Raw genomic sequence first — 22,564 nt, 5'->3', positions numbered from 1 at the left:
AAATTTGCATTTTAATCGGGGTATGCCCCTCTCATCCATGATTGTTTCTTTATTGAGATTTAAAATTTGTACTTATCAAAAAAGGAAAAATATGATTCCTTCTGAAACAGGTACTGTAACAAGGAACACAACTATCTCAATGAATCTGCATGTCGTACATAATCACAAATTATGTAAAAATAGCACTTCTAACATAAGCACTGTTTTACATGACTATGACTATTTCACCACTGTGCCCCAAACCATCCTTCTAGAACAACTGCATGGTGAACCCCATGAGCAGCTGTTCCAGAAAGAACATAAGTGAATCCACAAAATGATACTACAAATCTATACCAAGACAATTCTAGCTTCAAGAAAAGACCCATTACATTTAGTATGTGATTACCTATATTATTCGTGTACACCACAACTACTCAAGTACACCACATATTTGCAGTAGCAGCCTTCCATACTGTCCATGTGCGTGATTCCTTTCTTCTTCGCCAAATGTGCTTTCATTCTTGAATATGAGCCCGTAAATTCAAAATTACACTTAATTTTACCTTTCCACTTCTTCCTCCCGTTTTTGCAAGTTTCGTGATCATATGCTTCCGTAATATATCTGTATTTCTCATTTTTTGTTTGTTGGCTTTAAGAAGGCCCCGTCATTCCCACTGTCCAACTGTGACAATATTGTTAGAATATGATCCTGGTAAGCCCTCCTCCTAACACCTTGAGGTAACATGTACACGTGCTCAAACATGCTTCATAGAAATGTTTTATGAAATGGGAGAGAATGTATACTACGTGAAAATACCATCAAACAAAGAAAAGAAGAAAGCTGATTCATGCATGCAGTAGACAAGTCTTTCTGTCTCATGAGATGAGATAGGAATAAGTGGAATTCTTTTCGGGCAACTTGAGCCTTCTTGAGCTTAGTGTACTGAAGGATACGATCCTCAAGACCACCTGTCACCAAAAAAATGGAAAATTAAGTCTCTTACAAAAGAGTTATTTAAGACTACTTTTGTTCCAGATATAAGGTTGATTGGTCAGTGCTGTAATAAAAAAACAACAATATGTGATTTTATTGGTACGTTCCCATTCTGCACCTAAAGCTCTTATCCTGAGACCTAAGTCCCAGCTTTGCCCCAACGGTTGAAGCATGAGTATGTTTCAGAGTTGGTTTAGTTTCAAGTCATGCCTACTGCATTTCTGTTTTTGAGAGTTTGCTACTGCACTCTCGTTTTTGAGTTCTGTTATCCAGGCCATTTTTATTGTTCCCAGGCCATTTTGTTCCCAAGCTGGTGTTGACGTGTTGTCTAAGAACTTTTTCAGAGTTTGCTACTGCACTTTTGTTTTTGAGTTCTGTTATCCAGGTCATTTTTGTTCCCAGGCCATTTTGTTCCTAAGCTGGTGTTGACGTGTTGTCTAAGAGCAGCAGTAATGGTTTAGGCCAAAAAAAATTCCCCCCCTCATTGTCAGGAACAAATTTGAAATTAGAAAATGATACTTTTTGTGTGTGTATATATACATGGAGTATTAATCTTATAACATTGGATCTCTTTAATGGCTGATGACAATTAACTAAATATAAAAACACAACCATGGTTGAAAGCTTACAACGCTTGCTTTTCTTGACAGCTTGCTCTGAGATGACGACTTGCTACACATAATTGCATCAAACTCACTGCAATTGTCACGGTTTCCACCTGACATTTCTTAGCGGATTTGAAAGAGCCACCTGATAGTCTGAGACATTATTGTGAGACCCCAGCCTTGAAATCTAGAACTGAAAAGACTGTACGATCAAATGTGCACCATGCTGAGGCTGAAGTGTTATAATGGTGTGTGGAGCATGAGCATAAGACGGGGAAAGCACAAAGGAGAATCGTTGTAGAATCATGGCCATTGCCATTTTAGCTTGTAACATGGCAAAGTTCTGGCCTATACAAATCCGAGGTCCCCAACCAAAGGGTAGATACGACGCTTTTCCCTTTGTTACCTTTCCTACACCTTCAGAAAATCGTCCTGGGTTGAATTTCTTAGCTTCATCACCCCATAATTGAACGTCGTGATGCAACAAGATCACAGGTACTTGGAGAATTACTCCCGCTGGAAAAGTAGTATCTCCTAATTAGTCTTCTCATTTATACTTCTACCAAGTGCAGCTACTGGTGGGTACAATCTGAGAGCCTCTAGAAAAATCATATTCACCTGTAGCCATAATGGAAATGCAAGAGTTTCATATGCTATAAAAATGTATTCCATGAAACATTACCTAACCATGTGCAAACTTGCTGCATATGTATAGAAGGTTGATATAATTGGCCTTTCAAAATATTAGATGTATGAGACAAACTTACAACTTTGAGGCGATTTAAACCATCAAGATCTGGTTTGTTGTTCCCAAACGTCTGCAAGACCTCTTCTCTAGCCCGTTTCTGCCAATCTTGATGCTGACCGAGTAAAATCATTGCCCATACCAGTGTATTTGAGGTTGTCTCCTGTCCTGCAAAATAGAACAGCTTGCACTCTTCGATTACGTCATTAATCATTATCATCCCAAAACTTTTATTGTTTTCATGTTGTTCGATTTCTTTAAAATTGCTATCCAGCACTAGCAGTATGCCCAGTAAGTCACCCTGGTTGGTTTCTCCCCCTTTAATTTCTCTCAGTCTTTTGTCAATGATACTTCTTATGGTAACTGCAACCTCTTTGGCAATATCCTTCAGCCTCTTATTACGTTTGGTTGGCAAAAGCCTACGATAAACAGAGTTGGTAGCATCAAAAGAAGGAGAGGGGAATAGTAAAATCCACCAAAAAAGAAACAGAAATTAAAAAAGAAAAAAGAAAAAAAGAGGGATGTCTTAATAATTTTTATATACCTCATTCCAGGAATGTATATTGATTGGGAAGCTTCGATTACAAGAGTAGACTGCTCCCTTTGCAGCAGAAAAATCTTCCTTCCCTCTTCATAACTACTACCAAAAAAACAACAATATGTGATTTTATTGGTACGTTCTCATTCTGCACCACAAGCTCTTATCATGAGACCTAAAGGTAGATACAAATAATTATCGGAAGGGGATATACAGGAATCAATTTGAAATACAGGAATCAATTTGAAATCAGAAAATGATACTTTTTGTGTGTGTATACATGGAGTATTAATCTTATAACATTGGATCTCTTTAATGGTCGATGACAACTAACTAAATATAAAAACACAACTATGGTTAAAAACTTACAAGTTACAACACTTGCTTTTCTTGACAGCTTGCTCTGAGATAACGACTTGCTACACATGATTGCATCAAACTCACTGCAATTGTCACGGTTTCCATTGGTTCTGCCAATTTCCAGTACTTTTGCAAAAATCTCTCTAGAAGTTGTTGGCTGCATGATTAAAAAAGTCAGATTACAGAATTTTGGGTCATAGAACATAGAAAATCAGAAAGCAAAATATCTTTTACTTGGTAAATTAAAGGCAGTTTTTGACCAGACGAACTTGAGCTATGCTTGTGGGGTTCCATGCTACTTCGTCATTACAACAGTATGGTGTATGGTCCCTCCTGACAGATCCGTTCTGATAAGCATCATACTTGCCTATCATACCAAGTCTTCTATTGCTTTGAGCTTCAACAAACCCTTCTTTTGTCATCTTATCAAATAGCTTGCGCACAGTGGTCTGGTTGACTTCTTGAGCTTGTTGTGAAGCTTGGAAACAGTAATGTAGTCTGAAGAGCATGATAAAATGTCTTCAACTGATTGCAATAGAATTGAGCAATATATCTATTTTATAGGCTAAAGAGTAGGTGACATCACATTATGTTTATCATTATTATAAATTAAGTCCCACACAGATGTTTGATAAAACACATTTCTAGTCTTACATGAAAATTAATACAAACACATATGAGAGCTGCAATTATAAATTAGATGACAAAAATAATTATTTATGAATATTATTAATATGAAAATAATTATGAAATTTAATAAAACAATTAGTATAAAATGTCAAAATAGGAAAAGTCCAACACCAAATCGAAACTTAATCAATTTGGGAAGGTTTTGAAAATAGAATATGTCCCCGATTGTGTCAAAAAACAAGATTTTGTAATTAAAATTAATTTTTATTCTTTTTTATGTTTAAAATCAAATAAATAAGATTTTTTTAATAAAAATATTTTATTCTAAAATTCATAACTGTTTTTCCATTTCTATTATTTGTTTTAATTCAAATATAATTGTTAAATTATCACTAAATCTTTTTATCTTCACTCATTTGAATCTTCTAATCACGTATAAATCAGCATATAAAATCTTTGTTAGTATAATTCATAAATTTTTTTAAATAATATTATGTATATATTAATAAGAATGTATATTTTAAAAATATTTGTGCATTATATAAATTATGAAAGAGAAATTTAAATTTAGAAAAAGTATAAGTGCATCTAACGGTTACAAGTTGTTGAATAGAACAGATACCCCCAATCAACCAAATAAAATCAAAATCAAACGATTACTACAATAACGAGGAGAAGAGAAAGAAGAGGAGGAGAGAGAAGACTAAGGGAGAGAATCGGCGGAGCTGTAGATCGGGTCGGAGTCGCGGCGGCCTCTTAATTAGGTCAGTTTTCAATTTGGGGGACTTCTAATTAGATTATATTCCCGTTGTTTTGTTTTGTTTTCGTTTTGTTTTGCGGACCTTACTAAACCTTACCATCTCTCTAGAAGCCTTGGTCTGGAAGCCCTGGCTATACACTATACAGACATACACAGTCAGGGTAAGAGCTGCTTTTTCAGTTATTAGATACTACAGTGCAGGATCAAGTTGTTGTTCACATCTTGGATAGATAACTATACCAAGTTCTTTCCAGTCCAGTATGCCCCCTTATCTTCCGGGACGGAACCACAAATTTTTTTTTTTTGGGGGGGAGGGGGTGGGGGAATTTTACCAAAAAAATTTCAAGGACGAAGTTTATGAAACATGACACGTTTAGGAGAGTAGATGCACAAAATTATGGGTTTTGGGGTACCAGATACACAAGATTTTGAGTCTTAGGGGACTAAATACTACAAATTATGAATTTCAATCATATAAATTGATTATATATAAGGTCTTGGGGAAGGTTTTGGGGGGGGGGGCCAAGACCACCCCATACCCCCCCTGGGTCCGTCCATGCTTATCTTCCTCATTTAGGAGTAGGGTTGGCAATTACGGGTCGTGGGTCGGGTTCGTGTCGGGTCAACATACTCGGGTAGTATTTTTAACCCGACCCGAAAATTTAATGGGTACAGGTACCTAACCCGAACATGACTCGATTTAATTTCGGGTTACCCGACATGACCCGAAATGACCCGAAATTCTCGCCCATGCCCAACCCAATACGATCAACACGACCCGGCAAGACACGAACATGACTCGATTGAATTGCAATAGAAGGTAAACAAATCTTTTACACAATCAAATCACAAAATCTTTCACACAAATCTGATGATATACATATCTGACTGTGGATACACAAACAGACCAGCGTGCAACCAAGCATTAGCTAGCCTCAACTTCATAAGCACACACACATTTAACTGAAAGTTCTCCTTTCAAGCATTCATCCAAAATATTAGATAATCGAATTGATAATTAGTCGTATCCAGTTAGAGGGCGAGCGAGAGATTCGAATCGGAATGAGAGAAACTCACCAATTTTGAAGCTGAAAAAGTAAATCAGATACAAATCTAGTCGAGAGAGCGAGCGAGAGATTGAGAAGTTAAAAGAGAGGGATTCTGATTTGGAGGCGGAAAGAATAGAGGGTGAGTCAGAGATTTAGGGTTTGTGCGGCCGCGGCTTAGTAGTAGGCAGGTGAAAAGAATGAAGTGGATAATTGACAGTGTGATAGTTTAGGGTTTTGTACGTTAAGTAATAAACTTTTAATTATATAATATATATAATTCGGGTGGATTTCGGGTTACCCGAACCCAACCCGAAAATGACCCGATTTTTTCGGGTTAATTTTGGGTCAACCCGAAATCGACCCGAACCCGAAATACCTTGACCCGAATTCGTACTTTACGGGTCGAATTCGTGTCGGGTTATCGGGTCGTGTCTGAAATTGCCAGCCCTATTTAGGAGTCCTCATCCACAATCCTAAATCTGTCTTTAAAGAAAAAAAAGATGGAGGATTCTAAATCTTGTGTTCGATTTGAAAACTTACGCATAATACTTCACATCATATTAATAATGAAACATGAATTCCGATACTGTATATTAAATAGAGTATCAAATTAATCCGTGTACGAAAGAAATATGTTGTGAAACACTTAAAATTAATATTTGTTTTGAAATTTTGTTCATTTCAAAAAGTTTCTCGGTATTAAAAACAAGTGACTCATCACTAAGTCAAAAATAGATTCATCTCTGACTTTTGGCTTTGACACAACGCTTGTGATAGACATTGGCTGTGTAATTTTCGAATGATGTCTTCGTAATTGTAATTGAATTGCTAGTGTTTCACCGTGATGAATCTTAATCGGAAAATAATCAGAGGTAGATATGAAGTTCTTTTGAAGCAGATTCTTTTACTTTAAAGAATAGAATCTGTACAAATCTCATGCAACATCTATAATGTCTTAAGCATGCTCAGATGTGGACTACTTTCCTTGATGGAATAAGGCTTAACAAATAAACAAATATTATTATATAAAAACTATAACTTCACAGACATAGCCCCAGAATTTCAAGAATCTAGGCTAACTAGTAACTAGCAAGGCACACATGTGAAAGAGAGGGGGAGGGAGGTCATCTAATGTCTTAAGCATACTGAGATGTGGACTACTTTCCTTGATGGAATAAGGCTTAACAAATAAACAGATGTTATTATATGAAAACTAATATTTAAAGGCAAACTTCACAGACACAGCCCGAATTTCAAGGATCTGGGCTAACTAGTAACTAGCAAGTTAAAGACAACTCCACAGACACTGCCCTAATTTCAAGAATCTAGGCGAACTAGTAACTAGCAAAGCGCACGAGAGAGAGAGGGAGGGAGGAGAGATCTTAGCTTTGATCTCGTTTCTCTAAAAAAATTTAGTGTACCCAACCATTTTACGAATTTCTGATTCATCCAACTATTGCACTTATCTGTAGCTAGAAGTCTGCTTATCATATCAAACTCTTCATGATGTATATATACAGAGAACAGATTGCAAAACAATTCACTTTTCATTAGTAATATTTCAGAGTGCTTCTCTCTAGTCTCTAGGTAAATACAGTGTGTGTCCTCTTCTGAGCTTCATTTCCATGGTAGATGTATTCCATCAACGATCTTAAGACCAAGATAAATATATGCATGTGAGTGAATTTTTGTTTAGTATAGGAATGGTTTTTTTTTTAAGTTCACAATATGAGGATTTGTGCAAGTTCAAAAGGAAAGAAATGTCCATCAAGGAAGAAATGAATTTTATGATAAGAAAAATAGTGATATGAAGTATTGATAAGTAAATATAATTATAACAAATAACAAAACTTTATGATTCAATAGTTTTAAGTTCCAACAGATACTCATTTTATATAAGTCTAGTTTTTATAAAAAAAATGTAGAAAATGATACAACATATATAATATAATTCAAATTATTTAAGTACTTAATAATTATCTAATATAAATAACTAGTAAATAAATAATGAAAAAGAATGATTCATAAATGTCCGATATAATTATCATTACGAATTTCAATCTAGTTGTTCACATTAAAATTTAATGGTTTTTTAAAATAAAGAATTATGACCGTGTTGTTTGTTTGTGCAAAAAGAGGTTGGACTTGCCCGACATTAAAACTTAGAACTGTATTAGAACAAAAACGGGCCACATCATGTAATTGGTCTCAAAGCCATACACCCAAACAACCAACCTAGAGCTATTACGAGCAAAAACAATCTATTACCCTACACTTTAACTCTTCAACCCAAGTACCTAACCACTTGAGGGCAAGTTCCTTCTTGATAAAATTTGAAAAAATGAGTAAGTTCGAGTTTAATTTTAATATATTTATTTATAGTTAGAAAATTTTAAATTTATGAATTTAACAACCCATAATGAAAATATTTCTTTGAAAAACTAAAAGAATATTAAAGTGAATAAAATACTGTCAAATTTTGAAATAATATTTGTTTTAATTTTGTGCTTGTTTTAAGATACATAGAGTTAGTTTCAAAGATCATATTTTAATTTTTTGAAAATAAAATTAAAAGTATTGCGCATGCAAAAACCGATATTTGAGACATGTGGAGTGGGTAGGAGCAGTGTACTTCACTTTTCTCATATAATTTTGGCATTGGTTAGAAATGTAAAGAAATGTAGATTTATGGAAACATGTTGGAATATTAGTAACAGCCTTTGTGCCATGTGTGCAAGTACAACAACATTGAAGACACCCCACCCCACCAGACCAGATCTCTTTAATCTTTTTCCAACTTACCACCACTAACTTGTGATTTCACTTTTGAATAGCCTCCTTTGTTCTACATTTGAGTAAAGGTACGGTGCCTCTTTTGAACTTAGGGCTGAGAATTTTTCACATCTTTTGACACGCAACATTCCTTTATTTTACTTGTACATTGTGGATTTTGTGTTGATATTAGCCGTTATAGACTTCGTTTTTTTATCAGGTGTTTGAACAAGTGTACGAGTTATGTCAACATCATCATCAGATACCGAATTCGGGTAAATATCTTAACCAACACCTTGTTTAGTTATTTGTATTTGACATGACACTATTAGTTTTCCTTATATAAATTTATTTATTTTATGATGCTAGATGTGTCTTCTTTTAATGAAGTTGAACATATATACTCATTTGTTCAGATTTAGGACTAAATGTTGAGATTTGTAGGTTAACATGAGACATGTGATATTTATAAGGAATTTTCTATGGTGTGCCCAAGGACATACATTAGTCACTAAGTCTAATGAAAATGGTAAATTTTGATTGGTAGATGAATAATAAATGTTAATGGACCCCTACATTAACACCAATTCCACCGATAAAAAAAAGCTATTTTTATGAAAGTCGGTGCTTATTGTGTGCCCTTGGACACACAGTAGAAATACCGTATTTATAAAGGATAGAAGAAGACTATCTTTTCCACTTGACATATAGCCAGATAACCACTGCCCCAATAGCAAGTTAGAAGCCCCACTTACAACCCCAAGTTATCCATTATGATTTGTGTCTTCACAGTATACATATTGATTAATATAGTTGTTGAAATTGTATTGTATTATGTGGATATCAGTCAGTCTATATTTAATTGCAAATTAGTAATTTTGATGTTGAGTACTAATAAATCTTTTTTTCTGATTTAATTCGCAGAAAATTGACTGCTGTCCAGAAATCAAACAGGGACCACATGTTGAAAATATTCAACAATCTTGACAGCAACAATCTTGTGGTGACATACATGCCATCTCATCGACCAAAATCTGGTCGTGGTCTCACCCTTGATTTGGTGTATGCAGAAGATGGTTTCAATATCCATACATTGACGCCCTCTGCACATAACCAAACTCCTGACGAGATTACTGTTCAAGGGATTCGAACCACAAACGAATTCAATATGAAACACCTCGAGCCTCCCAAGGTACTAAATTCAACAAATAAGAATTATAAGTTCAAATTTCATTTTTGTTTACTAAGCTTTTTGAAAAATTAGGTCAATCCTGAACTCGAAGAAGAATTGAAGAAATATTGGCGCTCTTTGCGGAAAGGATGGTCATATAAGAGACATCTAAAGTATCAGGCCGATAAGCATCTCAAGTATAATCAGTTGCAAGACGAGGATGTTTTTGAAGTTGGGCTGATTCTTGGCAAGGAATTGGTATCTGAAGAGGGTAAAAATTTTCTGATGAGAATTTTAGAAAAATATGAATATTATGCTGGGCAGATTTATTCTTGCAGGAAATTTAGTGATGACCTTGAAAAAGAAATTGGTGGAGTTAAGGTGACATTTCGCCCTCATCCTGATGGACTTGCTTTGAGGATAAAGTACCTCCACGAGATACATGTGTTGTACGATAAAGAAGCAAAGCACAGAATCTTAGGAAGCCGCCGACAGTCGTTTCAACAGAGTGATGTTTTCTTGTTGGAAGATCTCCGAGTGAGACGGAAGACTACTATGTTTTCTTGTTAGTTTATTAGTTTGTTAGTTCTTATTTCAGACTTTCTGCCTAAATCACTTTCAAGTGGTATGTTGTTTAAGAGAACATAAAATTTGTTGGATGTTAACTTGCTATGTTTGGATTTTTTTTCAAGAAAATTACAATTTCAATTGATAGACTCGCAATTTTTAATTCCCATATCAACCAGGGAAATAATTTATTATTGAGAGAGTATGAAATGAAATGCACGTCATTACCATCAGTGAACTAGACTCGAATATATTTTTATTTTATTTATGGATACTTTAAAATGTGTTACACGCTTGGGTAAACATCATTCGAGAATATTAACTATTTTCTTTATAAAAAAAAGAATATTAACTATTTATTAATTTAATTAAGTATTTGTACATTAACTTAAATAAACTAAATGCATTCAAAAATATTAATAAACCTAAATCATTTCATCAATATACTACAAAGCTTCGAGCAATATTCATGATAAAGCAGGAGAAAATAAAAAAATTAATTTTAATAGAAAAATATATATAACTAAAATTTTATTATAAGAGTATACTTTAAAATAAATTTTAAATTTTAATATGAAGTGCAACTATTAATATATATGTGTGTGTATATATATATAGGGCATTGCTCAAAACAGAACACCCTTAAAAGAAGAACAAAAAAGAACACTTTGGAATCGAACATAGAATCTCATCTAAAATTTGAATTAAATTCTAACTTTAAGCTAATTAACCATTTATTATGAATAATAATAGTATCTAGCATGTTTAACAACAATTATGGATTAAAAATAATATGATTCTATGTGATATTAATCATGTAAGAAATATATACATGATTCTATTCTGGATTCTGTTTTGGATTCTGTTCTGGATTCTATAATATTTTATATTAATAATTTGGATAAATTTGGATGTTAGATTTCATATATTAAGTTTAGTTAGTGTTTAACTATGTAATTATAATCATAACAAATCATTTTTTATGAAAGAAAAAGTGTTATGATATTGTTCTTTTTTTAAAGTGTTCTGTGTGGAGTGCAACCCTATATATATATAGGTAATTGCTCAAATAGAACCACTAAAATAAAAATTAAAATGGAAACCAAGAGAAATTATACTTAAATGACCTCACCCACCCCCTGTATGTCATCACCCACCCCTTATATGTTATCACCCACCTAAGGCCCACCCTCACCCCACTCAATCCACCCCGGGCCCGCTAGGGCCTCGCCAAAGCTCCTCACAGGCCCTGGACAGGCTCCAGGCAGTCTTAAAGAGTCCCCACCATGGTCCCACTAGGCCCCGACCCGGCCCTACTAGGCCCCACTTAAACCCCGTCTAGACCCATCTCGGGGTCTATCCCCGATCCCACGAACCACATCATTCTACTTAATTTCGTTGGTTTCTATTTGGTTTCTATTCTAGTAGTTTCCATTGGAGTAGGACCCTGTATATATATATAAGCTCATTATCAAATAAAAACCATTTTTAAAATAAAAACCAAAAACCACTATTTACACCCTTGTAATTACTAAATGCAAGTCAGCCAAAACAAATCAACAACCAGTAAAACAAACCCACCTGGCCACCCACATCTGCCTCGATCAAATTTCATCTAGGCCAACAATACTACCCCCACCTACACACCTCACCGCCATCATCTGCAATACCAACTTTGTCTCTCCCTCTCCCCGTCATCACTATCCTCGCTCTCTCTCTCTCCACCATCACCAACTCCGTCTTCTCTCTATCATCACCACCTTTGTCTTTTCCTTTCCCCTCCTCTGATCATTTTTCAATGATCTCTCTCTCTTAATCTCATAAACGACTAGACTTTGTCATATATTATAATGTTGTTAAAGTTTTGATATACCCATTGATATATTTACAAAAATTGATGATTTCTGTTGTACAAATTAGTGATATGCGCTTCAGAAATGTGTTAAATTTTTCTTTAGAATTTAGTGATTTGTGTTGCAAAACTTGGTGAAAACTCCCAGAAATTAGGGAAATCTGCATATCCGTTCTTGTACTTGATTCTGGTGGTTGTGGCGATGGTGGAGATGGTGGAGGTGGCGGTGGAGATGAAGGCGAGGATGACGGAGGTGGAGTTGACGCAACTGGAGGTGGTGGAGGAAGAGAAGACGAAGAAGGAGAAGGTGGAGGTGGGTTGGATTCGTTGGTTGTAGATACGATGGAGGTGGACATGGAGAGGCGGCGGATATAGAGGGGCGGTGGACATGGATGGGGTGGCGGCATGAAGTTGCCGGAAGTGATGGTGGGGGCAGGTTGGGTTGGAGGAGAAGGTGGGGTTGTGGGAGAATTTAGTTATATTCTCTTTAGAGTTTAGTGAGTGATGTGCTTTGAAGTGAGTTATTAATTTATTCAAAGAGCCCAAGCCGAGATTTTAATAATTTATTAATTAATAAAATAATTGATTTATCAAATATGAATTTTAATCAAATTGAATCAGTCATAAAAGACATTAACCTTTTTTTTTTTTGAGAATGAGACATTAACCTTATGTAACATCTCATTTCAAGGGTACTACGTGATCCTCATTTTATGATCTCCGTTCCATTGGTGTGTGTATGTATATAACTGTAAGAAAAGGAAAGCTAAACTTACTTCTTAACTTACAGAAGCTTGAGTAGACAATATATAAGAGGACGATATCTAAGATAATCCACGAGTCTGAATGCCAATATATGTTACACACAAAAATTAAGGTTTTTAGGACAATTCCACAAGCCTAATATTCAAGCTCACGATCTACTAGTTCCCTCAAGAACTCCTCTTCCATGACACCAAAAGGAAAATCTACATTCTCCTTTACAATTGATGGATACGGTGTTCTCCTCACAAGCCTTCCATCACGATCAAAAGCAAGAAGTCCAACAACACTTCCTCTTCTAAATACACGAGTGAAGATCTCGAGTACATTTAACCCGTATCGATGAGAAGGATGCCGAGAAGGATGTCTCAGCCATGAAATAGGCGCAATGTTCTTACCATATGAATGTCTTTCCTTGTTTTTACATATGTGAACCACTTCAAACTCATTACCAGTGCCTTTCACTTGGAGATACCTTGCTCTTAGCATCCGCCAAAACTTGGCATCCGGAATATGCTGATCATCCTCAACAATGACTATGATTCTCTTTCCCTCGAGTTGCGATAACTGAACCTGTAAAGTACAACACAACTGTCAATAAGCAGAGTGAAAAATGAAAAAAAAAAAAGGTTCCATACGCAAGAGGAGAGTTGGCCTGGAAACAAGTATTATAATGTCAAAGGAACTCACTGTGGACCCATTTTTTTGTATCAATGTAGTCTTTCGGCTCCAGAACATGTCTAGCTTCAACTCCTTTATGCGTTCGGCCTCTAACTTAGCAACTCCTTTTTGGGTGAATGGATATGCTGCGATACCATAATTTTTTAATATGTCAGCGCCGTACCGTTCAACAAATTTTCCTTGCGGTCCAATAATTACAAGGCTATGGTCTGGCCCATCCTCATCCTCACAAGTATACAAAGGATAATCAAAAACTCGCTGCAACTTTTTACAAACAGGGTCTTGAAACGGGAGTGCCAACCAAGGCATTTTTTTTAACGTTTTCCAGTATGATTTTTCGCTTGTACGTTCACAAGTAGCAAATGAGTCGTGAACATAAACAAGCACGATTTCAAAGTTATTCTTCTGAGCCAACTGTTCATAGGCCTTCTGAATTTCCGACGTAAGTGCGTGGTTTGGATAATCTTCATAAAAATATATGCCTACAACCTTATCTTCAAGATTATGAATGGGTACCGCCTATTAAGAATAGAAGTAAGAAGTATTCAAACAACAGACTTTAAGAGACTAAAGTGTGTGCAATAAGAAATTCATAAGTGTGTGAATAGCCTTTCCGAGAAGATTTAGACAACAATCAAAATTCATAAGTGCGTGCAAACAGAACATATATTTACTTTCAGAGACTAAAGTATAAAATGATGGCTCCATTAAAATGTTGGGCAAAGGGAATTGATATTACTTTAACAGACTAATGCACAGTATGATGATGGATATGTCTAACTATTAGGCACAGGGAACAGATATTACTATATGTTCATACCTGATTATCCTTGTTAATGAGATGATTACGTTCAGAAGAAGCTAGGAGCTTTGTAATGGAGGGATGGTTTCGAGCTTCAGCGTCTTCCTTTAAAAGGCATTCCATCCTTTTATCAGTGAAAGGATAAGCACGGGCTCCATACATATGAAAGATATCGTTGGCGTTACATTGCAAAACCATTCCTGTATGATCGATGACAAATGAGGCCGGAGTATCACGGGTAAGAAAACCAGAGAGGGGAAATACTGTTTCCCAATCTGTGCGGGATTTGACATCTGAGAACGGGATCCCAATCCACGGCATGATAGAAAATTTATTTTCAAAACATTCCCTTGGAGTAGGACAGTTGGAGGCCGCATTAGCAGTATCGAGCTCAACTCCAATGAAAACGACCTCGAAATCACCTTTAGGGAGCAAAGCATTGTATACATCCAGCAAGATTGTTGTTTCAAATCTCATCCAATATTCGGACCACGGAACAAGTGGCACAAAATGCAAGACAATAACTTTGTTTTCCAGGTGCTTAGCTTGGACCTACAACATAATAAAAATATAATCTACACAATCCGGGAGAAGATCTTGCTCAGGAGTAAGTTAGTTAGACAACTACATGATTTAGATAAACCAGAACACTTGTTTGGTGTGTAAGTGGCAAAAATAGATAGAGATAGGAAGGCAATGAGCTTGTGCTAAATTAAGGTTTCTTAAAAATGTAAGGTACAACAAATATTATGAAAACTAAAGCTTGAGTGCACATATAATCTCAGTTTAAGCCTTAAGGCATTAGAAAAACATAACTTAAGTAACAAAGACAAATTCATAAACAGTACGGGACGATTGAGGTCATTATAACAAATAAAAATATAATCTACACGATCCGGGAGAAGATCTTGCACAGGAGTAAGTTAGTTAGATAACTACATGATTTGGATAAACCAGAACACTTGTTTGGTGTGTGCAAGTGGCAAAAATGTACAGAGACAGGAAGGCAATGTGAGCTTGTGCTAAATTAACGTTTTTTAAGAATGTAAGGTACAACAAATATTATGAAAACTAAAGCTTGAGTAAACATATATAATCTCAGTTTAAGGCATTAGAAAAACATAAATTAAGTAACAAAGACAAATTCATAAACAGTACCGGACGGTTGAGGTCATTATAACAAATAAAAATATAATAATCTACACAATCCGGGAGAAGATCTTGCACAGTAGTAAGTTAGTTAGATAACTACATGATTTGGATAAACCAGAACACGTGTTTGGTGTGTGCAAGTGGCAAAAATGTACAGAGACAGAAAGGCAATGTGAGCTTGTGCTAAATTAACGTTTTTTAAAAATGTAAGGTACAACAAATATTATGAAAACTAAAGCTTGAGTACACATATATAATCTCAGTTTAAGGCATTAGAAAAACATAAATTAAGTAACAAAGACAAATTGATAAACAGTACCCGGCGGTTATTATAAGTGATGAGAAAATCCCTGTCCCTCGTAAACAGAAGTTGTTGTAAATTAACCCTATCTCCCTCTCTAACTGCCTTTGGATGTTTTTGCACCACCCACTGTGGTCCAGAATCATTAACACAAGACTGAGTTGTTTTCTTTTTTCGTCTTACAAACCTCCCAAACCTCAATGCTGATAAATTAATCATGTATGAACCTTTCTTCTTCTTAATCTTCTTTTTACTACTCTTCTTCTTCTTGCCCTTTTCATCCTTAGACCCATTGTTCTTTCTTTCACTAATTGAACAACTCTTCAAGCTCATATCTGACCTAATAGCTTCAGCACTCTCATCCCCACCTTGTTCTAGGGTTTCATGACTTAAAGTTTGAATCTTTACTTTCTTGTTCTTACCCTTTTCATCATCAGTTTCAATCTTCTTTCTTTTTCGGGTCGAACAGCTCCTCAAGCTAATATCTGACTTCTTCATCGCCTCCTTCACTCTTTGCTTTCAGTCTTCTTCCGAGGTTTGAAATTTTATCTCCGCTGATTTTGGAGCTTTGGAAGAGAGGGTAATTTCGGAGCTATATAGTCCGCTGCCCAAAGCCCCCAAAGAAGGAATAATTAGTATTAGTGAATTCTATTTAGATAAGGAATCTATTTTGGTGTCTAATACTTATTAATATTTTGAGAAAAGTTTTATGGAGACCACGTTTTCATCGGAGACTTTGGAGACCACTTATATTCTGCAATTAAAACACTACCAAATTTATTGTTTTGCGAAATACATTCGATAAATATTACTATTTTATTGAAAATGTTGAAAATTATTTATGGTAAACAAGCAGAACATGTATGTTCTGCAAGATCAACAAATGTTCTGCACACTAAACATGTTTTTGTAAAATAATATGTTTTTTAATGATTTATTTGTCAAATGTTTAAAATTTGCAAGATTGTCAATAAAATAATGATCTTTGTAGAACATGATTCGAAAAATAATACGTTTTGCAATGTTTTTATAGAGTATTTTAGTTGCAGTACATAAATGGTCTTCAAGTCTCCAATGAAAACGTGGTCTCCATAGAACTTATCCCCTAATATTTTTGTTCTTTATTATTATTTTATGAATAAATTTGAAAGGAAGAAGAAGCAAAAAAGAGGAAAAAAATAAAGAAAAAATGAGAAAACAAATTTTTTATTCATTAATAACAAATAGATAGTAATCAGAATTTAGCTAAACATTGATAATTAGTGAAAAATTTGGAGATGTTCTCGTGAGTAAAACAAACCCACCTGGCCATCCACATCTGTCTCGATCAAATTTCATCCAGCCCAACAATACTACCCCCACCCACACACCTCACCGCCATCATCTGCAGTAGGGACGAATTTAAACCGGGGGCAGTGGGGGTACTTGCCCCCAGTAGACTTTCTAGAGTTAACTACCTGGTAGTATTCATTTTCCACTAGTGAGAGCTTTGCCTCGGTCGTTGGAGCATCAGAGTACTTTGAAGATAGTCAGGGTTCGATTCTTGTATGGCTACAACCTTCTTTTTTTGGTAAAACTCAGCACTCAGCCCAGCTCTTTATTTATTTTTGGTAAAACTCAGCTCTCAGCCCAGCTCTTTGGCAGTAAGATGCACCCAAAATAATAACAGAAAGCAAACAAATCATAAGCAACAAACATTGCTCGTGCCCCCCCCCCCCCCACTTTAATCTCTTTTTACGAGCAACACAAAGTCCCTTGTTTTAATCTTTGCCCCCACGAGTTTGAATTTCTGGATACGTCCCTGATCTGCAGTACCAACTTTGTCTCTCCCTCTCCACGTCATCACTATCCTCGCTCTCTCTCTCTCTCTCTCCACCATCACCAACTCCGTCTTCTCTCTATCATCACCACCTTCGTCTTTTCCCTTCCCCTCCTCTGATCATTTTTCGACGATCTCTCTCTTAATCTCATAAACGACTAGACTCTGTCATATATTATAATGTTGTTAAAGTTTTGATATACCCATTGATATATTTACAAAAATTGATAATTTTTGCTGTACAAATTAGTGATATGCGCTTCAGAAATGAGTGATATTTTTTTTAGAATTTAGTGATTTGTGTTGCAAAACTTGGTGAAAACTCCCAGAAATTAGGGAAATCTGCAGATCTGTTCTTGTATTTGATTCGGGTGGTTGTGGCGATGGTGGAGATGGTGGAGGTGGCGGTGAAGATGAAGGCGAGGACGACAGAGGTGGAGTTCACGCAATTGGAGGTGGTGGAGGAGGAGAAGATGAAGGAGAAGGTGGAGGTGGGTTGGATTCGTTGGTTGTAGATACGATGAAGGTGGACATGGAGAGGCGGCGGATATAGAGGGGCGGTGGACATGGATGGGGTGGCGGCATGAAGTTGCCGGAAATGATGGTGGGGGCAGGTTGGGTTGGAGGAGAAGGTGGGGTTGTGGGAGAATTTAGTTATATTCTCTTTAGAGTTTAGTGAGAGTTTAGTGAGTGATGTGCTTTGAACTAAGTTATTAATTTATTCAAAGAGCCCAAGCCGAGATTTTAATAATTTATTAATTAATAAAATAATTGATTTATCAAATATGAATTTTAATCAAATTGAATCAGTCATAAAAGACATTAACCTTATGTAACATCTCATTTCAAGGGTACTACGTGATCCTCATTTTATGATCTCCGTTTCATTGGTGTGTGTATGTATATAACTGTAAGAAAAGGAAAGCTAAACTGACTTCTTAACTTACAGAAGCTTGAGTAGAGAATATATAAGAGGACGATATCTAAGATAATCCACGAGTCTGAATGCCAATATATGTTACACACAAAAATTAAGGTTTTTAGGACAATTCCACAAGCCTAATAGTCAAGCTCACGATCTACTAGTTCCCTCAAGAACTCCTCTTCCATGACACCAAAAGGAAAATCTACATTCTCCTTTACAATTGATGGATACGGTGTTCTCCTCACAAGCCTTCCATCACGATCAAAAGCAAGAAGTCCAACAACACTTCCTCTTCTAAATACACGAGTGAAGATCTCGAGTACATTTAACCCGTATCGATGAGAAGGATGCCGAGAAGGATGTCTCAGCCATGAAATAGGCGCAATGTTCTTACCATATGAATATCCTTCCTTGTTTTTACATATGTGAACCACTTCAAACTCATTATCAGTGCCTTTCACTTGGAGATACCTTGCTTTTAGCATCCGCCAAAACTTGGCATCCGGAATATGCTGATCATCCTCAACAATGACTATGATTCTCTTTCCCTCGAGTTGCGATAACTGAACCTGTAAAGTACAACACAACTGTCAATAAGCAGAGTGAAAAAGAAAAGTTCCATACGCAAGAGGAGAGTTGGCCTGGAAACAAGTATTATAATGTCAAAGGAACTCACTGTGGACCCATTTTTTTGTATCAATGTAGTCTTTCGGCTCCAGAACATGTCTAGCTTCAACTCCTTTATGCGTTCGGCCTCTAACTTAGCAACTCCTTTTTGGGTGAATGGATATGCTGCGATACCATAATTTTTTAATATGTCAGCGCCGTACCGTTCAACAAATTTTCCTTGCGGTCCAATAATTACAAGGCTATGGTCTGGCCCATCCTCATCCTCACAAGTATACAAAGGATAATCAAAAACTCGCTGCAACTTTTTACAAACAGGGTCTTGAAACGGGAGTGCCAACCAAGGCATTTTTTTTAACGTTTTCCAGTATGATTTTTCACTTGTACGTTCACAAGTAGCAAATGAGTCGTGAACATAAACAAGCACGATTTCAAAGTTATTCTTCTGAGCCAATTGTTCATAGGCCTTCTGAATTTCCGACGTAAGTGCGTGGTTTGGATAATCTTCATAAAAATATATGCCTACAACCTTATCTTCAAGATTATGAATAGGTACCGCCTATTAAGAATAGAAGTAAGAAGTATTCAAACAACAGACTTTAAGAGACTAAAGTGTGTGCAATAAGAAATTCATAAGTGTGTGAATAGCCTATCCGAGAAATTTAGACAACAATCAAAATTCGTAAGTGCGTGCAAACAGAACATATATTTACTTTCAGAGACTAAAGTATAAAATGATGGCTCCGTTAAAATGTTGGGCAAAGGGAATTGATATTACTTTAACAGACTAATGCACAGTATGATGATGGATATGTCTAACTATTAGGCACAGGGAACAGATATTACTATATGTTCATACCTGATTATCCTTGTTAATGAGATGATTACGTTCAGAAGAAGCTAGGAGCTTTGTAATGGAGGGATGGTTTCGAGCTTCAGCGTCTTCCTTTAAAAGGCATTCCATCCTTTTATCAGTGAAAGGATAAGCACGGGCTCCATACATATGAAAGATATCGTTGGCGTTACATTGCAAAACCATTCCTGTATGATCGATGACAAATGAGGCCGGAGTATCACGGGTAAGAAAACCAGAGAGGGGAAATACTGTTTCCCAATCTGTGCGGGATTTGACATCTGAGAACGGGATCCCAATCCACGGCATGATAGAAAATTTATTTTCAAAACATTCCCTTGGAGTAGGACAGTTGGAGGCCGCATTAGCAGTATCGAGCTCAACTCCAATGAAAACGACCTCGAAATCACCTTTAGGGAGCAAAGCATTGTATACATCCAGCAAGATTGTTGTTTCAAATCTCATCCAATATTCGGACCACGGAACAAGTGGCACAAAATGTAAGACAATAACTTTGTTTTCCAGGTGCTTAGCTTGGACCTACAACATAATAAAAATATAATCTACTCAATCCGGGAGAAGATCTTGCTCAGGAGTAAGTTAGTTAGACAACTACATGATTTAGATAAACCAGAACACTTGTTTGGTGTGTGCAAGTGGCAAAAATAACCAGAGACAGGAAGGCAATGAGCTTGTGCTAAATTAACGTTTTTTAAGAATGTAAGGTACAACAAATATTATGAAAACTAAAGCTTGAGTGCACATATATAATCTCAGTTTAAGGCATTAGAAAAACATAAATTAAGTAACAAAGACAAATTCATAAACAGTACCGGACGATTGAGGTCATTATAACAAATAAAAATATAATAATCTGCACAATCCGGGAGAAGATCTTGCACAGGAGGAAGTTAGTTAGATAACTACATGATTTAGATAAACCAGAACACTTGTTTGGTGTGTGCGAGTGGCAAAAATATACAGAGACAGGAAGGCAATGTTAAAGTAACAAAGACAAATTGATAAACAGTACCCGGCGGTTATTATAAGTGATGAGAAAATCCCTGTCCCTCGTAAACAGAAGTTGCTGTAAATTGACCCTATCTCCCTTTCTAACTGCCTGGGGATGTTTTTGCACCACCCACTGTGGTCCAGAATCATTAACACAAGACTGAGTTGTTTTCTTTTTTCGTCTTAAAAACCTCCCAAACCTCAATCCTGATAAATTAACCATGTATGAACCCTTTTTCTTCTTCTTCTTTTTACTCTTCTTCTTCTTCTTACCCTTTTCATCCTTAGACCCATTGTTCTTTCTTTCACTAATTGAACAACTCTTTAAGCTCATATCTGACCTAATAGCTTCAGCACTCTCATCCCCACCTTGTTCTAGGGTTTCATGACTTAAAGTTTGAGTCTTTACTTTCTTGTTCTTACCCTTTTCATCATCAGTTTCAATCTTCTTTCTTTTTCGGGTTGAACAGCTCCTCAAGCTAATATCTGACTTCTTCATCGCCTTCTTCATTCTTTGCTTTCAGTCTTTCGAGCTTTGAAATTTTATCTCTGCTAATTTTTGGAGCTATATTGTTCCCTGCCCAAAGCCCCCAAACAAGGGGAAGATGGGGTTTTGGGGGCATATTTTCAGCTTATTTTTTTTAATTTTTTTAAAATTTTAATTATTAAATAGAAAATTTCTCAATTAATTTACTCTTCTAGCGTTTCTACTTTATATCATCTTAATATTTTTCTAAAATTTCCTTTCAAGTCAAAATTTAGAAGATATATTCCTGGTAATTAAAGAAATTGGTGCTCAATATTTCTCGATTTGTTTTCCTAATTTTCTCAAAATTTTAAATTAATAAATAAATTTTTTTAATTATTTCGTATTCTCCCGAACTTTCCTCCAAACTCAGATTATCATCGTTTTATATTAGCCTAAACTTTCTTTAACTATATCAATAAATTTTTCTCTTAACTCAAGTCATCAAATTACCATCTTATTATTCTCCTAAACTTTCTCTATTATATTAATAAACTCTCCACTTAATTAAAATATCATCTTATTATTCACCTAATTTCTCAGTCATGTTTAATTTTTGAAATTTATTATCAAGTCAAAAGATAATTACCTCATTTTATCTTAAACTTTCTCTTCAACTCAAATTATCATCTTTAAATTTTTCTAAAATTTCTCTATCATATTATTTTATTAGCTAATTTTTTTTTTTCAAGTTAAAGTTAGTATCATGATCCTCTTTCTAAAAATTCTCAAATGCTTTTTATAAATATTCTAAATAAGTCGTGCTTAGCGGCGTACTACAATAATATTTTTTTGAAATAATATATCTATTATTAAAAATGATGACACAACAATTTTGTATTATATCTTTTGACTATATTTAATATAAAATAACGAATATGAGTTGCTTAAATTTAAACATCAGATAATACTTTTTATAATCAAATAGACTCAATAATAAAACAAAATCTCTAAAAATAAATTTATTTTTAACATAAAATGTAAATATTGATTTATATATGTGGGAGTGATGTGCTTTGAAGTGAGTTATTAATTTATTTCAAAGAGCTCAAGCTGATATTTTAATAATTTATTAATTAC

The 22,564-nt window shown here is 35.4% G+C and overlaps 3 protein-coding genes and 1 pseudogene across 5 annotated transcripts; 1 reads left to right on the top strand and 3 right to left on the bottom strand.

The window, feature by feature from the left end:
• Positions 1 to 1,596: 1,596 nt before the first annotated feature.
• LOC135152330 (cytochrome P450 CYP72A219-like) lies at positions 1,597 to 3,646 on the bottom strand (annotated as a pseudogene).
• An 819-nt stretch (positions 3,647 to 4,465) lies between these two features.
• Positions 4,466 to 10,314, top strand: LOC108218885 (uncharacterized). Of its 2 annotated transcripts, XM_017392038.2 has the most exons (5): positions 4,477 to 4,618; positions 4,723 to 4,775; positions 8,656 to 8,710; positions 9,360 to 9,627; positions 9,700 to 10,314. In XM_017392038.2, exons 3-5 carry the CDS (start codon positions 8,679 to 8,681, stop codon positions 10,174 to 10,176), a joined length of 777 nt encoding a protein of 258 aa, XP_017247527.1. In that variant the 5' UTR covers positions 4,477 to 4,618; positions 4,723 to 4,775; positions 8,656 to 8,678; the 3' UTR covers positions 10,177 to 10,314. The 2 variants fall into 2 exon arrangements, with proteins under 2 accessions (XP_017247526.1, XP_017247527.1); XM_017392037.2 differs by lacking the exon at positions 4,723 to 4,775 and having other exon boundaries at positions 4,466 to 4,618.
• Positions 10,315 to 12,824: 2,510 nt separating this feature from the next.
• Positions 12,825 to 16,366, bottom strand: LOC108216543 (probable nucleoredoxin 1). The gene is made up of 4 exons (XM_017389334.2): positions 15,742 to 16,366; positions 14,289 to 14,822; positions 13,478 to 13,987; positions 12,825 to 13,360 (listed from the first exon to the last, which is right to left on the bottom strand). The coding sequence occupies exons 1-4, from the start codon at positions 16,219 to 16,221 to the stop codon at positions 12,926 to 12,928; spliced, it is 1,959 nt and encodes a 652-aa protein (XP_017244823.2). The 5' UTR covers positions 16,222 to 16,366; the 3' UTR covers positions 12,825 to 12,925.
• Positions 16,367 to 18,485: 2,119 nt separating this feature from the next.
• Positions 18,486 to 21,566, bottom strand: LOC108215617 (probable nucleoredoxin 1). Of its 2 annotated transcripts, XM_064092603.1 has the most exons (5): positions 20,981 to 21,566; positions 19,954 to 20,487; positions 19,144 to 19,653; positions 19,011 to 19,036; positions 18,486 to 18,953 (listed from the first exon to the last, which is right to left on the bottom strand). In XM_064092603.1, exons 1-5 carry the CDS (start codon positions 21,467 to 21,469, stop codon positions 18,602 to 18,604), a joined length of 1,911 nt encoding a protein of 636 aa, XP_063948673.1. In that variant the 5' UTR covers positions 21,470 to 21,566; the 3' UTR covers positions 18,486 to 18,601. The 2 variants fall into 2 exon arrangements, with proteins under 2 accessions (XP_063948673.1, XP_017243619.2); XM_017388130.2 differs by having other exon boundaries at positions 18,486 to 19,036; positions 20,981 to 21,565.
• Positions 21,567 to 22,564: the final 998 nt, after the last annotated feature.

Source organism: Daucus carota, chromosome 4, assembly GCF_001625215.2.
Source record: "Daucus carota subsp. sativus chromosome 4, DH1 v3.0, whole genome shotgun sequence".
Lineage (NCBI taxonomy): Eukaryota > Viridiplantae > Streptophyta > Magnoliopsida > Apiales > Apiaceae > Daucus > Daucus carota.
The sequence above is the reverse complement of the archived record's forward strand: the minus strand, read 5'-3'. Positions and strand labels throughout refer to the sequence as shown.

Excerpts from the sequence above, each read along its gene's own strand:
- LOC108218885 (XM_017392037.2), top strand. The coding sequence starts at position 8,679 with ATGTCAACATCATCATCAGATACCGAATTCGG. Across the intron at positions 8,711-9,359 it reads TCATCAGATACCGAATTCGG|AAAATTGACTGCTGTCCAGA; the intron begins GTAAATATCTTA and ends TTTAATTCGCAG. Across the intron at positions 9,628-9,699 it reads AACACCTCGAGCCTCCCAAG|GTCAATCCTGAACTCGAAGA; the intron begins GTACTAAATTCA and ends TTGAAAAATTAG.
- LOC108215617 (XM_017388130.2), bottom strand. The coding sequence starts at position 21,469 with ATGAAGAAGGCGATGAAGAAGTCAGATATTAGCTTGAGGAGCTGTTCA. Across the intron at positions 19,654-19,953 it reads TCATTAACAAGGATAATCAG|GCGGTACCTATTCATAATCT; the intron begins GTATGAACATAT and ends TATTCTTAATAG. Across the intron at positions 19,037-19,143 it reads TACAAAAAAATGGGTCCACA|GTTCAGTTATCGCAACTCGA; the intron begins GTGAGTTCCTTT and ends TGTACTTTACAG.
- LOC108216543 (XM_017389334.2), bottom strand. The coding sequence starts at position 16,221 with ATGAAGAAGTCAGATATTAGCTTGAGGAGCTGTTCGACCCGAAAAAGA. Across the intron at positions 14,823-15,741 it reads TCACTTATAATAACCGCCGG|GTCCAAGCTAAGCACCTGGA; the intron begins GTACTGTTTATC and ends ATTATGTTGTAG. Across the intron at positions 13,361-13,477 it reads TACAAAAAAATGGGTCCACA|GTTCAGTTATCGCAACTCGA; the intron begins GTGAGTTCCTTT and ends TGTACTTTACAG.